Source organism: Chrysemys picta, chromosome 1 (assembly GCF_011386835.1).
Source record: "Chrysemys picta bellii isolate R12L10 chromosome 1, ASM1138683v2, whole genome shotgun sequence".
Classification (NCBI taxonomy): domain Eukaryota; kingdom Metazoa; phylum Chordata; order Testudines; family Emydidae; genus Chrysemys; species Chrysemys picta.
The window spans coordinates 204844715-204860332 of record NC_088791.1 but is presented as its reverse complement, the minus strand read 5'-3'; the positions used below and the strand labels follow the sequence as shown (position 1 = coordinate 204860332).

The window sequence follows — 15618 nt, the reverse complement described above, 5'->3', positions numbered from 1 at the left end:
ACTTACCTCAGCCTTATTTCCTAGAAGGAATTACATAATATACCACCTGAAATTGTCCGAAGGAAATAACACAACAACAAACCCATTTTTCTTGCCTTAGTGCTAAATCTAACAAGGAATTATCTTTCCAAACATCATTAATATTAGCAGTCCCTTAATGTTTCAGAATTGGATTTCATAGAATCATAGAATATCAGGGTTGGAAGGGACCTCAGCAGGTCAACTAGTCCAACCCCCTGCTCAAAGCAGGACCAATTCCCAACTAAATCATCCCAGCCAGGGCTTTGTCAAGCCTGACCTTAAAAACCCCTGAGGAAGGAGATTCCACCACCTCCCTAGGTAACCCATTCCAGTGCTTCACCACCCTCCTAGTGAAAATAGTTTTTCCTAATATCCAGCCTAGACCTCCCCCACTGCAACTTGAGACCATTACTCCTTGTTCTGTCATCTGCCACCACTGAGAACAGTCTAGATCTATCCTCTTTGGAACCCCCTTTCAGGTAGTTGAAAGCAGCTATCAAATCCCCCCTCTTTCTTCTCTTCTGCAGACTAAACAATCCCAGTTCCCTCAGCCTCTCCTCATAATTCATGTGCTCCAGCCCCCTAATCATTTTTATTGCCCTCCGCTGGACTCTTTCCAATTTTTCCACATCCTTCTTGTAGTGTGGGGCCCAAAACTGGACACAGTACTACAGATGAGGCCTCACCAATGTCGAATAGAGGGGAATGATTACGTCCCTCAATCTGTTGGCAATGCCCCTACTTATACAGCCCAAAATGCCGTTAGCCTTCTTGGCAACAAGGGCACACTTTTGACTCATATCCAGCTTCTCGTCCACTGTGACCCCTAGGTCCTTTTCTGCAGAACTGCTTCCTAGCCATTCGGTCCCTAGTCTGTAACAGTGCATAGGATTCTTCCGTCCTAAGTGCAGGACTCTGCACTTGTCCTTGTTGAACCTCATCAGGTTTCTTTTGGCCCAATCCTCTAATTTGTCTAGGTCCCTCTGTATCCTGTCCCTACCCTCCAGCATATCTACCACTCCACCCAGTTTAGTGTCATCTGCAAACTTGCTGAGAGTGCAGTCCACACCATCCTCCAGATCATTAATGAAGATATTGAACAAAACCGGCCCCAGGACCGACCCCTGGGGCACTCCACTTGAAACCGGCTGCCAACTAGACATGGAGCCATTGATCACTACCCATTAAGCCAGACAATCTAGCCAGCTTTCTATCCACCTTATAGTCCATTCATCCAGCCCATACTTCTTTAACTTGCTGGCAAGAATACTGTGGGAGACTGTATCAAAAGCTTTGCTAAAGTCAAGGAATAACACATCCACTGCTTTCCCCCATCCACAGACCCAGTTATCTCTTCATAGAAGGCAATTAGGTTAGTCAGGCATGACTTGTCCTTGGTGAATCCATGCTGACTGTTCCTGATCACTTTCCTCTCCTCTAAGTGCTTCAGAATTGATTCCTTGAGGACCTGCTCCATGATTTTTCCAGAGACTGAGGTGAGGCTGACTGGCCTGGCCTGTAGTTCCCAGGATCATCCTTCTTCCCTTTTTTAAAGATGGGCACTACATTAGCCTTTTTCCAGTCATCCGGGACCTCCCCCGATCACTATGAGTTTTCAAAGGTAATGGCTAATGGCTCTGCAATCACATCCACCGACTCCTTTAGCACCCTCAGATGCAGCGCATCCAGTCCCATGGACTTGTGCTCATCCAGTTTTTCTAAATAGTTCCGAACCACTTCTTTCTCCACAGAGGGCTGGTCACCTTCTCCCCATACTGTGCTTCCCAGTGCAGTAGTCTGGGAGCTGACCTTGTTCGTGAAGACAGAGGCAAAAAAAGCATTGAATACATTAGCTTTTTCCACATCCTCTGTCACTAGGTTGCTTCCCTCATTCAGTAAGGGGCCCACACTTTCCTTGACTTTCTTCTTGTTGCTAACATACCTGAAGAAACCCTTCTTGTTACTCTGAACATCTCTTGCTAGGTGCAACTCCAAGTGTGATTTGCCTTCCTGATTTCACTCCTGCATGCCTGAGCAATATTTTTATACTCCTCCCTGGTCATTTGTCCAATCTTCCACTTCTTGTAAGCTTCTTTTTGCGTTTAAGGTCAGCAAGGATCTCACTGTTAAGCCAAGCTGGTTGCCTGCCATATTTACTGTTCTTTCTACATTTCAGTGGTTGCAGGTTTATTTGTAGACAAACATTAATTGTTGTGGCTTAGAGACAGCTCCTAAATTCCAAACAGGCATGTTCTTTTCCCGTGGATCATTCATTTCATTCCTCCTTTATTTCCCATTGCAAAATAGCTTAAGAAGTTAAAAAGAGCAAGTGAGACAGCTTTAGTACTAGGAAAATGAACTCAGTTACTGTTTAAAATTACAGAACAGATGTATAAAGCAGGACAGAAAGCTAAATAGCATTTAGTCACAAGCAGCATTTCTTGGCTCATGCTCATAAACTACAGTTAAGAGGAAGTTCTTGATGTGACCTTTTAAAAGAGAGATTGAGTGGTCCAGAAGATGGGAAAGAGTTCTTTAAAAATGGTCAGTAATGATGACTGTGCAAAAACACTTCCTCCATCCACTGTGAATGGCCCCAGGGAGAAGTCAGAAATGAGATCATCATGGGGGCTCTGCACATCCATCGGAGGGAGGGATGCTTCCGTTTGCCCAGTGCAGAGTTGATACACCCTGTCACACGGTCCTCACAATTCTCAACTGGGCCAGACAAAGACAGTCAGGGACTACAGCCCTTTGGGTGGGGCAGAGCAAATGAACAGACTGTAGCTTTTCAGCCTCCTAGCTGGTGTTAATAACCACAAAGAGCTTTTTGCCCCCTAGGCAGGGCAGAAGAAATGAACAGTCTGTAGCCCCTGGGCTTCCTGCTGGGGGCAAACAATCACAAACATGGCTTCAGCCCCCTGGCCAAGGCAGAACAAATGAACAGTCTATGGCTGGGATCTCCAGCAATAATGCCCACCTGCCAGCATGGGGTGGATAGCAGGGGAACCCGGGCCCACCCTATTCCACCAGGTTCTGACCCAAGGCCCTGTGAAGCTGGTAACCTCCCTGTTTAGGGTTCAAGTATTGGCTCCAATACATTCCCTGGGTCACTTCGTACCCTTAAGTTCATTGCGGGCCTGTCTTCCACGGGCCACAGTTCAGCATCCAAATTGGTCTCCACAGCCAGTGTTGTTATCTCCGTAGTGTAGTCCAGGATACCCGCCTCAGGAGTCTGGAGGGCTTACTGGCGCCAGCCGCACACGTCCGTCCTCCTCCTCACTCAGCCCTGACTGAGCTGGCCAACTTCCTTTTATCTGCTCCCTCCACCTGAGGCATGTGCAGCAGACACACAGGGGCATGGCCTCTTGGGCCCGAAGTGACTGGTTAACCTCTGGTTGCCCAGTGCGGGGTTGGTACACTCTGTCACAGTTGGTACACTCTGTTACAGCTGGAGGAGCACAAATAGCAAACAGATGAGAAGGTGACTATGAAGTTAACACAGTAGAGTGATGCAAGTCCAGGAAGTGTTTTGAAAACTAGGATGGAAATTTTTGTTTTTTAATATCTGGGATGAATAGAAAGCTAATGAAGCAAGAGAAGATAAGAATGGTTCATGTTTTCTGGAGCAAAAGTAATGCCTGTCATTAAAAAGTCAACACTTGTCACTAGTTACAACACAGTGGTATATTTTTGTCTCTATTTACAATAGGAGGTAAATGAGCGATAACTATTAGTCAAAGTTGTCTTTTTACTTACAACCTTGGTAGTTTAAACTTGCAATACTGAAAACCTTGATGTTTAGAGAGCAAGGATTAGAAACATTGCCAGGAGAGACCTGCAGTAGTCTAAATGGGAGGAGATGAAGGCAGGAATAAGATTTCTGTAGGGGAAAGGATAAGTTCTAGCTATGCTCTCAAGGTAGTAGGCAGTTGTACAGAGAGGAGAGATGTTAGAAGAAAGGATCAGCTTGAGACTAAGATAATTCCAGTGTATTTGGCCTTAGGAGCAAAATTGGAGTTTTTGAGTATAAGGAGAGTGATAAGATAATCAGAAATATTGGACAGAAGACTTTTCACCTAGAAGGAAGTCTTAGTTTTTCAAGTGTGAAGGGTAGATGTCACAAGTAACCAGGCACTGACAGACTCAGTATAGTTTGAGTGATGGAAAATATACAACTCATTGTCTCTAAGGAGACGTATAACTGCATGTCATCTGTGTATGGAAAAGCAATAACCAGATTTGATGCTAGAAATCATGGGGAGATCCTCGACTGGTGTCAGTTGTCCTAGTGCCATTGACGTTTTTGCACGAGCTAGGATGTGAGAGACTGACTAGCTGAAGATCTAATCCACAGCTTCCAAGAAACAGGAGAGTCCAAACATGGCTTGTACAGCTGAAGTTTGTTTGCAGTAATTCTAGTTATGGCCGCTGATAAATTGAGGATCCTGATATTTCCACCTCTTTTATTTCTAGGGATAGAAATAGAACAGGCACAAATAAATCAGGCTTTCTTTCAAACAAATAAAATATTCCCTTTGTAACCACGTTATTACAACTTGTAACGGTAGTATTTCTCAGTTCTTCACTTGATGTTTTATGTGGGGAGGTTCCCCTAGGAAATCAATACAGATTTGCCTCCCCTTTCTCCTTATTTTAGTAGCAAATCTGCAGATTGAGCAGTGTAATAGAATCTTACCAGAAAAAAAGGATATTAACAGTGCAGAAATAAATTGTTGAATATAATAACTGTAAGTACTAGATATCATTTAATTCACATTAACATTTTGTGTTATTTTCAAGCCGTATTGTACGTGGACAGACAGCTGAGAGTTTGAAAGTGCATAATCCACAAACATGTGGAAAGAACTTCTCTCAGTGGGGAAAAATACCTTCATGTCCTATCCCCCAGTTTGCTGGAAATCCTCCTATGGTATGTTCTATTGTCTTAAGTATAAATACAGTAATGACAGTCTTCAAAATCTTTCACTTTTTGTGTTAAACAACATGTTTAGATACTATAGAAAGATTTAATCTGAATCTAGATATGCAGTAAACCATGAGCTTCAGTGGGAAGTCACTTGTTTTTTAACATTTTGAAATGGCAGATTGTAATCAAAGACATGCTAAAGAAGGTTGTGTGAAGACTGCATATGGAGGGTATCACCTAAATGTCTTGCTTTTGAGCTGATACTTGGAGGCCCAGGTATTGGAGATCACCAAGTTGTATATCATTGTTGAGTGGGCTACCCAGGGAAAGAAGAACTCCACCCCCTCCCTACCCCTATTGGACTCCTTCCCCAAATCCCTGACCTGGCCCCCCCCTTCCCTGAGCGCACCGTGTTCCCCCTCCCCCACTTCCTCCCAGCGCTTGCCACCGTGAAACAGCTGTTTCATGGCGGGAAGCACTGGGAGCTAGGGGGCTAAGCGGGGACACGGCACGCTCAGGGGAGTAGGCGGAGCGGTGGCGGTGGTGAGCTGGTGGGGCGGGGAGCTGCTGGTGGGTGCAGAGCACCAATTTTTCCCCATCGGTGCTCCAACCCTGGAGCACCCACGGAATCGGCGCCTATGGCAAACCCCAGAGAGACCCAGGATCATCTGGACTGATCACTAGCTAGATCCTTAAAGTAGTCTGTCTGGATACTCAGTTCATGTCTGTCACAGGCAATCTTATTGTGCCAAAACTTTTGGCACCCACATGATTGCCAACTGTGCAGCGGCATTCCTTGACTAGATCTCAGGTTCCATCCAAATCTATCAATAGGAACCACCGTCTTGCGAAGGTGAAGTAAGACTAGCACAGATTTATATCAAGATGTGAAGAGAATTGCTAGGCACTCTTCAGTATCATCAACTGAGAGAATAATCACCAGGAAAGGGTGAGCGTTATAGTTCTAATGTGCTGAGTGACTCTTTTTTCCCAGTGTTTTGGGTCACTGTTAAAAGTACTCTTCTGACAAAAACAGACTCATTTTCCAAGTAAAAGCTATAGAGTTGCATGTGTGTAAATTTGCTCCATTATGTTCATGAGGGGCAAGTCTAAACTCAGCTGGTTCTTGATTGCTTTTCAAACTTGTTAGATCATAATGGATTTTTTAAAAATGTCATAATATTCCAGGGCTTGCTACTCATCCCATTTCTTTGAAAATATTTTTGAAATGAACTCATCACCCAGATCCCATCAGAGGTCACATACCCACCAGTTTACAAACCCACAGAATTTAAATGTGCCAAACTGATTGCGTGTGTACTCCATTTCAATCAGTGTGGTTATACCAGGGATTAATTTATTCTTATGATTTTTACTAACCTTTTTAATGTATAATGTACTGTTAGTCTTACATACTGTATGTGCATGAAGAGACAAAAGGAAAGAGAAAATAAATGCTGAACTAAGAAAGTGATTGTGTTCTGAGGCAGATTTATACTTATTCCTTCATATGAAGCCTGAAAAATCCAAACCCTCTGCTTTGAAACTAGAATTGACCAATTCAAACAAACCTCAGAAGTTTCCAGAGAGTAGGGTGACCAGATGTCCTGATTTTATAGGGACAGTCCCGATCCTTGGGACTTTTTCTTATATAGACTCCTATTACGCCCCCATCCCCGTCCTGATTTTTCACACTTGCTATCTGGTCACCCTACCAGAGAGTGTAAACCCGATGACTCTAAACCCTTCACTTCAGAAAATCCTATCCACCAAATGTAGGCCTCTTGTTCATCTACTCTTCTGATCCTCACATTGGGATTTGAGAATCTCTATTCCGCACCCTGACTCGACTTTGAAAGAAAAAAATATATACCTATTAATCCATATTGTGCTCAAAGTCACTCTGAACTTTAGCCAAAGGGGAAGGAGCACCCATAGGAGAATCCTGTTCTCTAACTAGCCAGCTGTACTGTAGCGATTGTAAATCCATCTGCAACACCTGCTAGAGGGAAAATCCACTCTCAAAGGAGGAAGTTGTTTTGAAGGTTTGATGTGCTATATCAAGTTTCCCACACTGAGTGATGAAGAGTATCAATTCACTGAAATGAATTTCTGTGTGTAAAAAGCCTCCAATTTTTTATGTAAAGTAACTTATCAGCATATATCTTGCTTCCCCTTCTCATTTTCTTCTTACCTTTGTTCTGCTAACAGACATGGAAATGGGTAGTGGTTCCCATGATTTTGTACTTCTTTGAGAGGTTGGTGCGATTTTGGCGATCCCAGCAGAAGGTTGTAATCACAAAGGTGTGTATCAATGTTATGTGTTTTATCTTGGGCAAATTGTTCCTCAGTCTTCCCATACTTGTTGTCAGTAGTCAAGAATACAGTATGGTGAGTGCCTGCAGGAAAAGGCATGGACTTCCCCACACCAGGATGCGTTATTAGAGAAAGTACCCTTGTAAAGTGTTCTGGATGCTGTTAACCAAAATAGGTCCCTTCAGCGGTACGTCTGCACTTCTATTTATTTAAGTGCTTTTAGAAATGTTACTCTGAATCTCTGTGTAACTCAGTTGCCCACCTGAAAAATGGGAATAATACTTCCTTTCTCCAACCCTTTATCTGTCTTGTCTGCTTATCCTGTGGGATCTCCTGGGCAGGAAATGTCTTTCGTTATGTGTCTGTACAGTGCCAAGCACAATGAGGCCCTCTCTCATTTGGGCCTCTAGATGTTACAGTAATACAAATAATTACAAAGCTAGCCAGTTCTGAAGTTAGCCAATAGACTAGATCTCCTTCTCCAAACCTCTCTTGAAAATTGCTGGCAGGCTCAGCAGAGAGGTCAATGTTAAAGTCATAGAGACCGAATTACTGTCTTGTGCCTCGAGATGGTCATTTCCAGCTAGGCTTAAAAAAACCACAGGGGCAAGGTGAATGCCCATGCCATAACTCCCACATGGATATACACAGAAGGCTTCGCTTTCCAGTGCTGTCAATCCAATGCCCTGCTTGTGTGCTAACCTCCACTCCTCAACTTCATGAACATGTGATCCATTCTGTGGCACTGACACACTGCACCTAGAATTAGTCACACACACACACAGCCCTGGCAATGTACTAGATGTATCTGTCTGCCCTATAACAATTTGTATTACATGATAAATAATAGCCACAAGAATGGTATGAAAATGTTTCTAACAATTTAGACATTTCTACAGTCTTCTGTCTGGCTGTCAGATGCTATTCCTCAGACTGTCCTGTGCTCTTTGAAAGACAGTTTGACAAGTTTAATTTGCTCTCACAGTGAACTATGTCAGGTGGTGATGGATGTGATGATAGTGGATGGAGCTAACCATGCAGCTGTTGGCAGCCTCTTGTATTTTGTGCCCTTAGGTGGTCAATCATCCCTTCAAAACGTTTGAGCTCCAGATGATGAAAAAGGGCTTCAAGATGGAAGTTGGCCAGTACATTTTTGTCCAATGTCCCGCAGTGTCCCATCTGGAGTGGCACCCTTTCACACTGACTTCTGCCCCTGAAGAGGATTACTTCAGCATTCACATCCGTATTGTAGGAGACTGGACAGAGGGCTTGTCCAATGCCTGTGGATGTGACAAACAAGAATTTCAAGAAGCATGGAAATTGCCAAAGTATGTGCAATCTCCATGACAATCTCTGAAAAGGGACAATGTTATATCAAGTCTGCTAGGCCTAAAATCAGACCTACCCTCTTTGGAGGCATGCCTCACACATTCCTTGACTCCCTCCATCCTGGCTGATGGCTACCCTCTAAATTTTCATTCCATGCCTGCTCATAAAAATCAGTTTTCTTAAAATGCACATTCTGCTGAACTGGAACAAGTGTTTTTGAGGAGGTGAATCTGGTGATTGCCTAGATTGTGGAGTCATTCTGGAAAACGCATTTGAGCAACCTTAACCTTAAGTTTATGGGCCAGATTCTCAGACTCCGGTTCTGGCTATAAGTGACCAATGGAGAATTCCACTAGTGTAGGAAAACTCCCAACTGACATAAAACCAGTGGAAACAGCTTCTGTGCCACTGATCTTTCCCACCACCAGCAAAGGGGATTAATTGGGGAGAACTCCATTATACCAACCCTTCACTGGTGTAAATTAGAGCAGCCCCTAGACTGCACTATGTCTGATTGGGACTGGGTGGCACAGAATCAGGGAGATGTAACTAGTTTTACAGTTCCCCACTCTGTCCTTTACCAAGTGGTGCTTGGACGTAGGGAAGACTTGAGGCCACACTTTGTGTATTTGGTGATAGATATATAGATGATAATTTTTATATTATTAATTGTACTCTTTCTTTTAGGATACTTGTGGATGGCCCCTTTGGCACAGCTAGTGAAGATGTATTCAGTTATGAAACTGTGATGCTGGTTGGAGCTGGAATAGGGGTCACCCCATTTGCATCTGTACTCAAGTCTGTTTGGTACAAATACTGTAATGATGCAACCAATCTAAAACTCAAAAAGGTATGTCCCCTGGGTGTACAAAACCTTCCCAATGAATGGGGACGGGGGAGACCCAACAAAACAGGCCCAGCAAACCTTATGAACAGACTGCCTTGCTCCAAAGATGTGCCTGCCTGCTGGGGGAGAAGAGTCCACAGATTTAACAAGACAAGTATGATCAGGAAAAGGAAAAGATCATAGAAGATTAGGGTTGGAAGAGACCTCAGGAGGTCATCTAATCCAACCCCCTGCTCAAAGCAGGACCAACTCCAACTAACTCATCCCAGACAGGGCTTTGTCAAGCCGGGCCTTAAAAACCTCTAAGGATGGAGATTCCACCACCTCCCTAGGTAACCCATTCCAGTGCTTCACCACCCTCCTAGTGAAAATAGTTTTTCCTAATATCCAGCCTAGACCTCCCCCACTGCAACTTGAGACCATTACTCCTTGTTCTGTCATCTGCCACCACTTGAACAGTCTAGCTTCATCCTCTTTGGAACCCCCTTTCAGGTAGTTGAAGGCTGCTATCAAATCCCCCCTCACTCTTCTCTTCTGCAGACTAAATAAGCCCAGTTCCCTCAGCCTCTCCTCGTAAGTCATGTGCCCCAGCCCCCTAATCATTTTCATTGCCCTCCACTGGACTCTCTTCAATTTGTCCACATCCTTTCAGTAGTGGGGGGCCCAAAACTGGATGCAGTACTCCAGATGTGGCCTCACCAGTGCCGAATAGAAGGGAATAATCACTTCCCTCGATCTGCTGGCAATGCTCCTACTAATGCAGCCCAATATGCCGTTAGCCTTCTTGGCAACAAGGGCACGCTGTTGACTCATATCCAGCTTCTCGTCCACTGTAATCCCCAGGTCCTTTTCTGCAGAACTGTCGCTTAGCCAGTTGCTCCCCATATCAGTGCATTGGATTCTTCCATCCTAAGTGCAGGACTGTGCACTTGTCCTTGTTGAACCTCACCAGATTTCTTTTGGCCCAATCCTCCAATTTGTCTAGGTTACTCTGGACCCTATCCCTACCCTCCAGCATATCTACCTCTCCCCCCAGCTTCGTGTTATCTGCAAACTTGCTGAGGGTGCAATCCATCCCATCATCCAGATCATTAATGAAGATGTTGAACAAAACCCGCCCCAGAACCGATCCCTGGGGCACATACCAGCGGCCAACTAGACATTGAGCTATTGATCACTACCTGTTGGGCCTGATGATCTAGCCAACTTTCTATCCACCAATGTTCCAGTCATGTAAGTTACCCCACCAAGTCTCTGTTATTCCAATCACATCATAGTTCCTTGACTGTGCCAGGACTTCCAATTCTTCCTGCTTGTTTCCCAGGCTTCTTACGTTCGTATACAGGCACCTAAGATAACTAGCTGATTGCCCTACTTTCTCAGTATGAATCAGGAGGCCGCCCCTGTTGCACCCTCCTCCTTGTGTTTCCTCCTGATATCCCACTTCCCCACTTATCTCAGGGCTTAGGTCCCTCCACACTAGGTTAGCAAGCCTGCCTGTGAAAATATTCTTCCCTCTCTTCGTTAGGTGGATCACATCTCTTCCTAGCAATCCTTCTTCCCGGAACAATATCCCATGGTCAAAGAATCCAAAGCCCTCTCTCTGATACTGCCTGCATAACCACACATTTACTTCCAAAATTTGATGGTCCCTACTTGGGCCTTTTCCTTCAACAGGAAGGATGGACGAGAACATGACTTGTGCCTCAAACTCCTTTATCTTTCTTCCCAGAGTCACATAGTCTGCAGTGACCCACTCAAGGTCATTCCTGGCAGTATCATTGGTGCCCACGTGGAGAAGTAGGAAGGGGTAGCGGTCCAAGGGCTTGATCAGTCTCAGCAGACATGTCATCACATCCCGAATTGTAGCTCCAGGCAAGCAGCACATTTTTCGAGTTTCTCGGTCTGGATGGCAGATGGATTACTCCGTCCCCCTGAGGAGGGAGTCCCCGACCACCACTACCCATCTCCTCCTCTTGGGAATGGTGGTCATGGAACCTCCATCCATAGACAATGCATCCCATGCCTTCTGGTCGATGGGGTCTCCTTCTGATCCCTTCCCTCAGATGACTCTTCCAAACCATTCTCCACCATAGTACCTGTGCAGAGAGCCTGAAAATGGTTTCTTACCTCTATCTGCATTGGGAGTACATGGGTTCTCCTCTTGCTTCTTCTGGAAGTCACATGCTGCCAATTATCTTCCCTATTCTGTATGAACCTCTCTGATTCTTCAGCATGCTGTGCCTGCAGTACCAAACACTGACTTCTATCCAGAAAGTCTTCATTTTCTCTGATGCAATGCAGGGTTGATACTTGGGTCACTAGTCCTTTAACCTTCTCTTCCAATATAGAGACCAGCTTGCACTTCGTACAGACAAAGTCACTTCTATCCTCTGGGAGAAAGACAAACATGGCACATCCTGTGCAGGTCACAACAGCTGCTCGCTCACTATCCATATTGTCTTCCTTCTAAGAGCCTCTTCAGATGTTGTATTTATTGCTCCCAGAAGCCTGAAAGGCAAAAAACTCTGTGGAAACTCCCCCTAGGTGAACTTCCTCTGTTTGCTTCTTCACTGTTCGCAGCTCAAGATGATGACAGAAGAAGCAGTCACAAGCCTCTGGGCCAAATTCTGGACTCAGCTCAGCGCAGGGAAGATGGGCTACACCCAGTAGCTTTCCATTGAATTGAGGAAGGCAGCAATAAAGCCACTTCACCACCTCTGTTATATTGTTGCCAGCTTTGGGTTGCAATAACCTTGGCATCTGCTGCACTCCTCCCTCAGGGCAGGTTGGGATTATAGGTCAATGGAACTAAGTAGTCACTGGTCCACCACCATGCCCTCTCTCTTGAAATCGCCCTGTGTGCTGGGGCAGAGGGAGCCTCCACAGTTCCTCTGTGCATCTGAGGTCACATCCCCCCCCCCCCCTGCCCCAGAGTAGAGGAACTGGACCAGTTCTGCTGCCTACTGGGCCCTCATTGGCTGCAGAGATGGAGACAGGTTTTCCTCCAAGTCACTTCTGAATGGCTTAACAAATCGCTACTCTGAGGGAGCAGGGATGGAGAGGCAGCATGATACAGTAAATAGGACGCTGGTGGAGGGAAAAGGGGGAACTGTTTCCCTTCTCACATAATCATTAACTCCTCCCCACAGCCCTTCCAGCCTCTAAACAGTTAGGATGCCAGATGAACTTCCCATCAACAAGGGGAATTTCTAAAGCAGCAGTAAACCGTGCCCCTAAAAATCCCCATTTCGATCAGCAAACATGATGGATGTGGAAATGCATGAGTGCATACAGAAGATAAGAGTTTAATTCTGTTTCTTTCAGATCTATTTTTACTGGCTCTGCAGAGACACTCATGCCTTTGAATGGTTTGCTGACCTCTTGCAGTCCCTGGAGAATCAAATGCAGGAGAGGGACAATGCAGAGTTTCTCAGTTACAACATCTACCTAACAGGCTGGGATGAATCTCAGGTAACCACTCTGGGGAAAATGTCAGTCTCTTAAGGGTCATGGATTTTATTTATTATTTTAACATCATTTGGGGTGGTTGGTTTTTGTGAAGGTACAAGCATTCAAAAAGGAGCTGTACCATTCTCCTGGCCCTTGTATGGCTGTCAGGGATTTTATTTTTAGAAGGATATTGTCAGAAAGACCAAGTTGCACAAACCTATGGCCAACTGAGACATTTCCATAAGCTAAAAATAGAATTTCTATTGGTAATAGTTAAAGCTGCGAGTCTGTCATGTAAGTCACAGATTCTGTGACTTTCCAGGACCTCTGTGACTTCTGCAGTGGCTGATGCGACTGACCTCTGGGCCACGGGCCGTGCCCTCTGCTCCCTCCCCCTGCCTCTCCCCGGAGTACCAGTGGCGGTCCTAGGCCGCCCTCTGCCCCAGAGCACCCACGGAGCCCCCTGCCCCCGAGCACCCAATGTGCCCCCGGAGCCCTCCCTCCAAATCATCCATGGTGCCCCCGGAGACTCCCCCTCCAGAGCACCCAAGATTTAGACAGGGATACATAGTACAAGTCATGGACACGTCATGAGGCATGAATTTTTGTTTACTGCCCGTGACCTGTCCATGACTTTTACTAAAAATACTCATGACTAAAGTCTTAGCCTTAGTAATAGTGCTTAAAACCCAACATTGCCCTGTCGTAGGACCTGCCTGCCCTCCGGCATCCCCTCTTGACCTAGTGTGGTGCTGCAGGCTCTCCCTGTCTCAGGTTCTCTTCTCTCGGGGTGCTTAAGAACTCCATCCAGTCTAAAAGAATGTGAGATAAAATTCCCCTCCTCGGGTTCTAATTTATTCAATTCAAATACACTTGAAATAAAGCCTTTCTCCTTGGGCTCAGGGATTGTTTAGCCCTCCTCCTTGGGACGTGTGGTCTCCCTTAAAAGAGCTTGTCTCTCTGCAACTGAGCAGTAACTCCAGCTGGGCCTCCCCAGCAGCAGCTAATGCACAGCAATGGGAGTCAGCCAGTGGCAGCACATTTCCTTCAGCAGTTTCCTGGCTCTTTTGCACCTCCCTCTGGGATAGGACAATATAGACTGGTTTTGGGAGACCAAGGACCCAAACCTTCCATTGGATACTTAAGAAATAGGTGAGTCAGTCAGGCAAGAGGCTTATTTTAGTTCTTTTGATTATATTTCACTCTACTTATATTCCACCCACCCAAAATTCTGTGAGTGGAAGGGGCGGGAAGTTGTCACACTTTTAGACGTGGGGAAGAGAAGAAATAAGGTTGTATACCTCTTGGTTCTGAATAAGTCACTTCTCTAATTCTTCCCCCAAATGTAACTAGTAACTCTGTTAGGGCCTAATGCAAATCCCACTGAAGTAAACATGAGTCTTTCCATTGACTTCTGTGAACTTAGAATCATGCACTTAACTCTGTTGATGTAAATGGAAGTTACACAGATAGGGAGAAGAGAAAAGACTTCACAGGGACACACATTCCCCTCAGACATACCAGTGCAACCTCAATGGGACCACACCAGTATAACTGAGGGGAGAATCTTGTCATTACAGTATCATCAGAGAACCTGAATCAGGCTGTTCACTACAACAGAAAGCTAATTACTAGCTTGAAGGATTAATATTTTCAATCCCTGAGATCAAACATAAATTCCACATCCCAAAGGAACTCTTCTGGCCTGCAGATAATTCCACTGCATGCTAATAGGGTTAACTTTCTAAACTAGTGCTAAAGCAACCATCTCTAAATTTCTCTTTACACTGTTCCCTAAAGTCTGTCTCCTTTTCCATAGGCCACTCATTTTACAGTACACCATGATGAAGAGAAAGATGTGATTACGGGTCTGAAACAGAAAACCTTGTATGGCAGACCCAACTGGGAAAATGAGTTCAAAACCATTGCAAGTCAGCACCCAAGGTAAATCAGATTTCAGGATCTATAGTTTCTGTGGACTCCCTCAAACTATCTGCCATAAAAAAATTATCTTACTCCTTATGTTGGTAATATTTGAAAGGCAAAGTGATCCAACAGACTGAATGTGAACTTCAGAGCCAGGAACTCCCAAATTCTAATCTCGGCTCTGCCTCTGAAATGTTGGATGGCCTTCGCCAAACCACTTTAGACCTACATTTTCAAAAATGTCCACTAATTTTGGGTGCTAAACTTCATGCACGGAAGGCCTCGTTTTAGAAAAATCTGTAACTCCAATTGAAGTCAATGATTAATACTGTTGAAAACCAGGCCTTAAGATGGATGGGCTGCATATGGGAACCCAAAATTGGAAGCAGCAAAATTAGAGGCTGCTTATGAGAATCTGGGCCTTAACCTCTCTGTCTCAATTTCACTGGACCAAATTCTGACTCCATTGAAATCAATGGAAATGTTGGCATTGACTTCTGGAGGACCAGGATTTAGCCTGCCATTTGTTTTAAAAGCAGTTATAAATCTTGCCTGTCTATCTCACGGGTTTTAGGAGGATAAATTAGTTCCTGTTTCTAGAGCACTGTGAAGATTTAAAGAGATGTTAAATGTATTAATGTTAAGTAGCTGATATTGTAATACAAGGTTCTATTTTAGTGCCTTTTATGTCTGTCAGCTGCAGATCAAATGATCCATTTGCTCACCCACCCTACTCATGCTGTGGATTGAATACCTGCTTGATTACTTACCACACTTTGATGTTCTTTCTTAACAG

The 15618-nt window shown here is 44.8% G+C and overlaps 1 protein-coding gene across 1 annotated transcript in view; it reads left to right on the top strand.

The window, feature by feature from the left end:
• The window catches only part of LOC101949220 (cytochrome b-245 heavy chain), a 38322-nt gene that overhangs the window by 19451 nt on the left and 3253 nt on the right, over nucleotides 1–15618 (top strand). Inside the window, exons 7-12 of the mRNA XM_005294658.5 lie at nucleotides 4825–4954; nucleotides 7163–7255; nucleotides 8342–8595; nucleotides 9284–9446; nucleotides 12771–12917; nucleotides 14716–14840. Of these exons, the coding sequence (XP_005294715.2) occupies nucleotides 4825–4954; nucleotides 7163–7255; nucleotides 8342–8595; nucleotides 9284–9446; nucleotides 12771–12917; nucleotides 14716–14840 (912 nt within the window). The remainder of the gene's footprint in view (nucleotides 1–4824; nucleotides 4955–7162; nucleotides 7256–8341; nucleotides 8596–9283; nucleotides 9447–12770; nucleotides 12918–14715; nucleotides 14841–15618) is intronic.